Source organism: Lotus japonicus, chromosome 3 (assembly GCF_012489685.1).
Source record: "Lotus japonicus ecotype B-129 chromosome 3, LjGifu_v1.2".
NCBI lineage: Eukaryota > Viridiplantae > Streptophyta > Magnoliopsida > Fabales > Fabaceae > Lotus > Lotus japonicus.
The window spans coordinates 54,623,973-54,633,386 of record NC_080043.1 but is presented as its reverse complement, the minus strand read 5'-3'; the positions used below and the strand labels follow the sequence as shown (position 1 = coordinate 54,633,386).

General features: G+C 35.1%; 2 protein-coding genes across 2 annotated transcripts; both read left to right on the top strand.

Annotated features, from left to right (window-relative positions):
• Positions 1-242: 242 nt before the first annotated feature.
• On the top strand, positions 243-3,656 carry LOC130749263 (zinc finger BED domain-containing protein RICESLEEPER 2-like). The gene is made up of 2 exons (XM_057602591.1): positions 243-846; positions 1,456-3,656. The coding sequence occupies exon 2, from the start codon at positions 1,464-1,466 to the stop codon at positions 2,403-2,405; it is 942 nt and encodes a 313-aa protein (XP_057458574.1). The 5' UTR covers positions 243-846; positions 1,456-1,463; the 3' UTR covers positions 2,406-3,656.
• Positions 3,657-5,518: 1,862 nt separating this feature from the next.
• LOC130749261 (uncharacterized) lies at positions 5,519-9,129 on the top strand. Its single transcript, XM_057602589.1, has 4 exons — positions 5,519-6,251; positions 7,548-7,744; positions 7,822-8,176; positions 8,792-9,129. Exons 1-4 carry the CDS (start codon positions 5,640-5,642, stop codon positions 8,897-8,899), a joined length of 1,272 nt encoding a protein of 423 aa, XP_057458572.1. The 5' UTR covers positions 5,519-5,639; the 3' UTR covers positions 8,900-9,129.
• The last annotated feature ends 285 nt before the right edge of the window (positions 9,130-9,414 follow it).

Sequence of the window (9,414 nt, the reverse complement as noted above, 5' to 3'; positions counted from 1 at the left end):
GTATGGACAAAAGTCCCCTTAATAGTGTTGATGGTAGATACATTATTCAAGAAAAAAATTCATGTGTCAACGGTCATCGTGCTGGTGTTGACTGGTGTGGTTGGGTATGGCGTCAGCGCCACTAAAGTATTTCTCCTACTCATCGGTAAATATGACGCAAACAACTCACTTTTGTAATTAGTTTTTTAAGAATATTTTTTCTTAATTTTTTAATGTTTTTTTTTCTTAGAAGGCGTGATGCTTGCATTGGTGATGGGGCTTTGGTCTTTGGAGGTAGGGGTGGGAATAGGCTAGGCCGCCGACAGGGGCCTATGGCCTGGCTTGTTTAAGGCCTGGCCTGTTTAATATAAAGGCTAGGTTCAGGATTTTTAAGAAGCCTATTTAATTAAATAGATCAGCTTGGGCTTATAAAAAAGCCTTCTATGCCTATCAGGCCGGCCAGTTTAATATATTAACTCATATAATATATATATATTTATTTATTAAAGTATATATCACCTTCCAACTTCCAAGTTCCAAGTATCCAAATCCAACGTGCTTCACCTGATATTTCAGCCGTTTTCTTTCTTGAACCCTGAGACTGGAGTAACCCTTGACCTTCTATTTGCCTTCAAATTCTTATTAGTTGTCAATAAAGTTGCCTTTCTAATTTTGAATCTTTCTCTTAGACTCTCACTCTCTCCATTCTCCATCTCCATGAGCCGGCCCTAATTTCTCTGCATCACCTCTTTCAAGTTTCAACGGTTCGCACCACCTTGCTTCACCATTGACGCACACTCGCACAATACCATCTTACTTCTAACAATCCAAATCAGTTGCTTTTTTGTAGCCGCACAACTGCACAAGGTATGCTCTTTTACATGTTTATGCATCTCTTGTCTCTTTTTGAGAAAAAAATCATCATAAGCTACAAATTCAGAAATAGAAAAGGAGTTAATGGATCAACTAGCATGTTTTAGAAACAAAAAATTACCTTAAATTGGTGAAATTTTTTGTGTGCCAAGCTGGTTGATTTATCTAAGTTCTGGGTAGTACCAAATTCACCACCATTGTATTTTCTGATGTTCACGTACCTGATATACTATCTGCTATGCCATATTATTTTGTTTGGATGCATGTTACTAAGCTACCAAATAGTTTGAACCGTTCCTTATAAAGTTTGTGAACAACTTTTTTTTAATGGACCCATAGTGAAAGTTCAAGGAAATATGTCATAATTCAAAATCTTTTTTTATTAGACAGAGCCAACAATTTCCAGGTTACATTGACAAGTCGGTACATGGATACATACATCTTTGAGGGTTGGGGATTGGATGAAACTGCATATAAGACCTGAATCCTAATCTATCAGCCACAAAAGGCCTTGTGTTTTAACATTAATCTCTAGAACAGTTGACTCCTTAATTCAAAATCTTTTTAATAGTCTTTTTTTTTAATGTTCTATTTTTGTTTCAGATTCACAAATGTCTACTCCACTTGAGAGCAATCCTATTGTTGTTGAGGTGAACGAGCATGTCCAACCAGAGGCAAGTCAGCTGCAAGATAACGCACAAGATGGTGAACAAGTCCAAGATCAGGTCGGTGAAGAATTGGTAACCAAGAAAAAGAGGAAGAAAACATCTTCAGTTTGGGCAGATTTTGATGAAATTGAAATTACCGGAGGTGTAAAGAAAGCAGTTTGCAGATATTGCAAAGAAAAATTTTCTACAGGTGGGAAAGGAGCCAGTACTAGCCATCTGAGAAGGCATTCAGAAATTTGCTTACAAAGGAGTGCTCATAAGGTTAGTAAAAAGAAGCAAAGTGTCATACCCTTTCAGCCTTGTAACTCAGGTAACCCGTTTTTGAATTCTGGTGCTAGATACAATGATGAAAAGATGAGGGAAATCATTGCTTCTGCTATTATGGTTCATGAAATGCCGTTTAGTGTGGTTGAAAATGATGTTTGGATGTGGGCATTCCAGTATGCAAATTCAGATTTTCAAAAGGTGACTCGTAAAACCATAAGAAATGATTGTTTAGCTTTATATGAGATGGAGAAGAGAAATTTGAAGGCATTGCTGAAAAGTGTGAATAAGATTAGTTTGACAATAGATATGTGGAAATCAAGCCACCAAGTAGCTGAATATATGGTGGTGATAGGTCACTTCATTGATGCCGGGTGGAAGCTTCAGAAGAGAGTTTTGAGTTTTGTGAAAGTGCCAGCTCCTATGCGTGGGGTTGATGTGGTTGACGCCATTTTCAAGTGTTTAAAAGTTTGGGGGGTTGAGAATAAAATTTTTTCCATATCTGTTGATAATGCGGCTTACAATGATAAATGCTTAAAAATCTCAAGGAGAACTTATCTAGCAATAAGTTATTTCTTGATGGTGCTTTGTTTCATGTTAGGTGCTGTGCTCACATATTAAATTTGTTGGTGCAAGATGGCTTAAGCAAAATCAAGAGTGTCATTGTCAATATTTGTTAAAGTGTGAAATATATCAACTACAATGATGCAAGGTTAAAGGCCTTTTGTGATGTGGTTGAACAGAAACGCTTGAAGGAAAGGAAGCTTGTTATTGATTGTCCAACAAGATGGAATTCAACATTTCAGATGTTGTCCACTTCTTTGAAATTCAAGACTGCCTTTGCTGCATACAATGAAAGAGAGTCGCATTATGTTTATTCACCTTCACTTGAAGATTTGAGAAAAGTTGAGAAGGTTTGCAAACTTCTAGAAGTGTTTGATCTAGCTACTCATGTAATCTCAGGTAGTGAGTATCCAACTACTAATTTATATCTTGCTGAAGTTTGGAGAGTTAAACAAGTAATTGACAATGAGTCTGAGGATTAAGATGACTTCATGAGAGAAATGGCAGCCCCAATGAAAGAAAAATTTGACAAATACTGGGGAGAGTGTAATTTGCTTATGGCTATTGCCAGTGTTTTAGATCCTAGGTGTAAATTTCACATTGTTGATATATGCTTTCCATTGATATATAAACCTGAAATAGTTGCCATGGAGAATATAAGTAAGGTTAGAACTTCATTGGAAAAGTTATATGATGAGTATGTGTCTATGAGTATTGAGGAGTCATCCTTTGTGGCTGCAAATGCAAATGATGGTGGTAACAATGTAACATCCTCAACTGAATCTAGATCTTCATTTGTCACCGGATTTGACCAAATTATGAATCTTGTGCGTGAAAAGGAAGCGGTTCCCCCAATGAAGTCAGAACTACAAGCTTATTTTGATGAAGGTGTTTATATTCCCGACGGTAATAATAACTCATTTTGTGCATTGGAATGGTGGAGGAACAACAGCTTAAAGTATAAGGTCTTATCCAAGATGGTCGCTAATATATTGGCTATACCTATCTCCACAGTGGCATCTGAGTCTACATTTAGTGCTGGAGGGCGAGTCATTGATGAATTTCGTTCTAGATTGAATGAAAAATCTATTGAAGCACTCATTTGTGGAGGGGATTGGCTGCGTCATAAGTATAATTCTTAAGGAGCATACTGGCAGATTTTTTAAATACTGATATGATGGTTTTTGCTGAGATATTGTCCTATGTTATTTGTGTAGTTGTCTAGTTGAGACTTATTTTCCTTGAGTACTGTCTATGAATCTAGTATGTTATGGAAAGTTTTTGGAGGTTATTTTTCCAGATTTATTAAATAGCAAAGTAATGAGTTGCTTAGTACTCAAATCTGATTCTTGGTTGAGATCTTTTCTTATTATTAGTGCATATTATAGAACTCATATGTTTTTGAATTCTTGAAGAATTATTGAATTACCCAGGTTCTATGACATTTTGATTGTTGGTAACATGCATATGATATCATTTTATATACTCAGATCCTTCAAGAATTGTTAGCATTTGTTTTAGTGCAATTTGACAGCTTTAGAATAATTGAAGTTATTCTTTTGACAACACATTGTAATAGTTCATTTTTGGTGCTTTAAAGTAATCAAGTTGTTGTTTTGAGAAAATATTTACATTGAAGGAATTTTTGTATATTAGACAAATGCAGGAAATTTTTCTTTTGTTTTTATTAATATTGTTGCTTAAAACATTATAGGTCGACCTATTTACATGTAGGCTTGTTGGCCTATTTAAAAATTATTTTAAAATAGACTTTTAAATAGGTTACCAGGTCAGGCCATGCTTTTAAAAAGGTCAGGCAAAAAAAAAAGGCTATGATAGATAATAGGCCAGACTTAAGCCTACAAATTTTTAAGTAGGCCAGGCCTATTTACGTAAAGCCTGATCTGGCCTGGCCTATTTCCACCCCTACTTGGAGGTAATCAAATTGTGCCTTGCTTGTTTCTAAGATCAATAGTAGTGTGGTGCAGGATTCCTACGTGGGATTGATTTTCCAAGAAATACATAAGTAAGTGCCTAGATTTTGTTTCATTGGTTTATCACATGTATTTAGGAATGCAAATAAGTACACATAGTTCGAAGTCACCAAACATGTTTTAGTGTCTCATGACGAGGCGTGGTTTCACTGTAATCCTCCCTCTATTGACTCTTATGTCTGCTCGGATGTTTAGTAGGGGACAATTTAATTGAATTACATTTTCCATAAAAAAAAAATAACAGTGCTATATATAATATATTGAATCAAAATGTAAATGTATTAGATATGTTACAAGTATAGAATATATTTAATACTTTGTTCATTTAATAACTAAAATTGCATATATCATACAACAAATAGAACAAATGTTAATTTAGTCCAAATTTAAACTCATATTTTCATCTGTAATTATCATCAAACAAATTATACAGTCAAAATTCAGGTAAAGAACTTATCAAATCAAGATAAATAAAACTGCAATTGTCAACCATGCATCCATTTGAACCGCATTCAACTTCGCTTCCAAGCATAACAAACTTCACATTCACAAAAAAACACAAAATCAAAACAAAATAGTAAAAAAATGATAACACTTAATACCCTTTTATGTGATCCAAACAATTCTGATCTGAGCTAGAAAATAGTAAATTAACAATCTCTTAGAAAATTGAATCAAGATCCCCAATAAGCAAAAAATTTCAGCTTTAATTGGAAAAAAACCAAATGAACTCTTCTTCCCATCAACGTATACTCTACAATGGCTTGAGAACCATCTTTACTTGGTTGATCCTCACCACCATTGTACTCTACATCCTTTATTCCACCAATTTTCTCCTCTTCAACAATGACCAACAAGATTGCACCACTACCACCACAACCCATTTAGATGACACCATCACCAAAGAACCTCTTAAGATCACTAGTTACAACATATCACACACCTCTGAACAAAGACAACCACTAATAGAGAAAGATTCAAAGGAGGATGAAGAAGAAGAAGAAGAAGAAAAAGATCATACAGAACATGAACAAGAAGGGACAGACCCAGGTAGAGCTTTAAAAGCGCGCTTGCACCCCAAGAGAAAAAAAATCCTGGATAGAATAATACTTAAATGTTATTTTCGCCCCTTAACATTTTTATATTTCTTCTTTCAATTAGTGATTGTTAATCTTCTCTAATGCGATAAATTTTCGCTTACCGTTTTTTCTGGTTATGTCCCTGTGAAGAAGAAGAACAAGAAGTACAAGAAGAGGAAATAAAATCCCCTGTTGTGGTTCGGTTAACCCCTGAAGTGATGAAACACAGACATGAAACAGAGTTGAAACACATTGTTTTTGGGATTGCAGCTTCATCAAACTTGTGGCACATTAGAAAAGAGTACATCAAGACATGGTGGAGGCCTAAACAAACTAGAGGGGTTGTGTGGATGGATAAGCGTGTGCGAATCCAAAGAAACGAAGGGCTACCGGAGATAAGAATCTCTGGTGACACTTCAAGATTCAGGTACGTGAACCGCCAGGGGCAAAGGTCAGCATTGAGGATATCAAGGGTGGTGACAGAGACACTAAAGCTTGGGTTGAAGGATGTGCGGTGGTTCGTGATGGGCGATGATGACACAGTGTTTATGGTTGATAATGTGGTTAGGATTCTTAACAAGTATGATCACAGGCACTTCTATTATGTTGGGAGTTCGTCGGAGAGTCATGTTCAGAACATACATTTTTCATATGCCATGGCTTATGGTGGGGGAGGATTTGCTATAAGCTATCCTTTGGCTATGGAGCTAGCAAAGATGCAGGATCGTTGCATTCAGAGGTACCCTGCTTTGTATGGAAGTGATGATAGAATTCAAGCTTGCATGGCTGAGCTCGGGGTACCACTCACTAAGGAAGCTGGATTTCACCAGGTAAGATTCAAAGTGATTTTGCTCTTGAGGGTGTGGGATTCAAAAGATAAAGTAAGAAATTTTGATTAAGATAATGGCTATAAATTGGAAAATGGCTGGTAAATCGTAAGTGAGTGTATACACCCTCAATAATACGTCCAGGAAAAAGGGGATTAGAGAAAAGTTATGGATATTATATGATGTGACGTGTTAGAATGAGAGAGATAGAAAAGTGAATTAAATGATACATGGGGTGAAAATATTATTTACACCACAACATTTTTTCTTTTTGCAACAGCTCAGAAATGTAGTCAAAGATACGAAAAGTGTTTCCTAAACTTTACACCACATTTTTCGATTGTCTCATGTTCCAGTGTTACCTATTGCTTTTGGTAGCAACTTGTACTCTTTAACAATACTATGAAAAAATGTAACCTATTGTGTGGAATAAACAAAAATTATCACGTAATAACTAATCCCTATTATAAAATAAGAACTTAGTGTTGTGATTGTGCTGCCTAAAACAAGCTCTTTATGGAATATGCGCAAACTGATCCTTGATGCATTTTAGGCAACACTTTTCGCCTGTTGCATAAATCAGTGTTACCAAAAGCATAAAATGGTGTAGTGTGAGTGTTTATATATTAGGATTTCCATCAATATTTAGCATAATTGGTAGATAAACGAGTCCCTTAAACTTATTAAGAGGTGTTTGATCAATTAACATGTGTATGAAAAAGACTTTATTATGAGAGGTATAATTTAGATTTTCTCAACAAATTTTTGGCTACAACTATTGTTCCGTGTAATTTTAACCATTGATTTTTGTAATTAATGGCTTATATTAATCTCAACAAAAATTAATATATCAAATTAGATAGTTGATAGTGATGTGTATGATTGATGAGGCTAGAGAGGCAGTAGATGATCTGTATTCATGAGATTCTTAGGTGTCTACAAATCAGAATTATCAACAAAATAGTTATTAGAAGGTAGAATAGTTGGTAAGAGTTTGATCTTTTTTCATGTATATGAAAAGTGCTTTGTTAGGAGGTACAAAAGCAACTTTTATGATCTCTTTATGTGGAAATGGATTAGTCTTTGACTATCTACTGAGGAAACTTTGGAACCCGTGAAATCAAGAACGAAAAAAAAACCAATTATACCCACTTTATTCTATAACTATTAATTCAAATTTCAAAAGAGGGATATTCAGTAATTAATAAATCCTTTTTTTCTCGCCTTAATGTTTAAACAATATTACCATTATAGGGACTAGTGCTTTGTGATTTTAATTCTCTTAGCTTGCTTATGCAGTATGATGTGTATGGAGACCTATTAGGCCTTCTAGGGGCACACCCGGTGGCTCCACTAGTGTCCTTGCACCACCTTGATGTGGTGCAACCAATATTCCCAAGGATGTCAAGAGCCCAATCCCTCAGGCACCTCATGGAAGCTGTGCACCATGACTCAGCCAGCATAATGCAACAATCAATTTGCTATGATAAGAGCAGGTATTGTTATGAATCAATAATCCCAAAAGATCAAGTTGTTGGGTAAATAACATCTTAATATTTTTATATTATATTAGTAACAGGTATTGGTCAATATCTGTTTCGTGGGGCTATGTGGTTCAAATCCTGAGGGGAGTGTTGTCCCCGAGAGAACTAGAAATGCCATCAAGAACCTTTCTCAATTGGTACAAGAGAGCTGATTACACTGCATATGCATTTAACACAAGGCCTGTGGCTAAACACCCTTGTCAGAAACCCTTTATTTACTACATGACCAATACTCATTATGATTCTAAGGCTAAACAAGTTGTTAGCACTTATGCTCGTGACAAGTATTCTAAATCTCCTTATTGCCGATGGAGAATGGATTCACCAGATAAAATCACTTCCATTGTTGTTACAAAGACTCCAGATCCTTTACGTTGGAAAAAGGTAGGGAACAAGAAAGACACACACAATCATTATGTACAATTCATTCTTATGTTTAAGTACATAGTGAATTGTCAAATTTGTTCCTTGAAAAATAGTTGGTCAATCACTTTAATATCCGAAAGATGAAAATTATATGTCTTTTCATTCCTGAAAGATGAAAAAGACAAAGGACTAAATTGATGGCTTTTTCATGTTTAAAGGACAAAAATATAATTTTCACCTTTTAGGGAGTAAATCGGCTGACCCAATAGCTTTCAAGGGATCAAAATCTTCTGTTGTTCTTATTTGATGTCCTCTTACTTGTTTCAACAATAAAATTGTGTTATGTCATTTAAAAACCTCACATATAAAGTTATGATAACTATCATATTCATATTCGTTTTTAATTAACATGACACAATTTTAAGAGAAGATGACATCAAACGATTATAGAAGATTTTAATTCCTTTTAGTTTTAGGGATCCAAGTTTATGGTTTACTCTTTAAATTTACATAATGGTATCATAATGAAATCTTATAGTTATATCCTTATAATAGATATTCACAAATTTTGATGACATCCTAATTATCAAAATTATATGAAGTCCTTCATGTAATCATCGGTTTCTTTTGCAGTCACCAAGGAGGGACTGCTGCAGAGTTCTTCCATCACAACGTAAGGGCTCATCTATTCTGAACGTGTGGGTGGGAAATTGTCGAGAGGGTGAAGTTACAGAGTTGTAGCATGTGAGTGCATATTTGTTTGTCTTGAATCACTGTTTGTTGTTCTTGTTCCTATTATATTTGAAGACATAGGGACAAACGAGTACGAAAAGTGGAAATGGAGCTTTGAATTATATTCGAAAGTCTAGCTTCTAATGGCACCAAAAACCACATAGAACACAAGCTTAACTATTATCTCTGGCCTGACCATAATGTCACATGGCAAGGTTTTGTCTTCTACAATTTTAGTTTTTTGCTTCTTTCCTCTGTGTAAATTAAACAAAGAACATTAGCAAATGTGATGGAGGGAACTAAGTACGTGTTTGGATACCAGTTTAGTACGATGTCAATGAACTTTCATTCCAACTCATTAGAAGAGTGATGTTCACTTTTTGTTATGAGGTACGTGCTAAAGTTCATTTGCATTGGTGCCAACGAATATCCAAACATCTGCATTTAATAAAAAAGAAAAGGAGCTTAAGATGATATTTTAAGTTACGAGTGAAGGCCTCAAATTCAAAAGGCAAGACCATATA

What these genes read in the sequence shown, in the direction of transcription:
- LOC130749263 (XM_057602591.1), top strand. Translation starts at nt 1,464, where the DNA reads ATGTCTACTCCACTTGAGAGCAATCCTATTGTTGTTGAGGTGAACGAG.
- LOC130749261 (XM_057602589.1), top strand. Translation starts at nt 5,640, where the DNA reads ATGAAACACAGACATGAAACAGAGTTGAAACACATTGTTTTTGGGATT. An exon ending in AGGAAGCTGGATTTCACCAG is followed by an intron (nt 6,252 to 7,547) that starts GTAAGATTCAAA and finishes TTGCTTATGCAG; the next exon opens with TATGATGTGTATGGAGACCT. An exon ending in ATTTGCTATGATAAGAGCAG is followed by an intron (nt 7,745 to 7,821) that starts GTATTGTTATGA and finishes ATATTATATTAG; the next exon opens with TAACAGGTATTGGTCAATAT.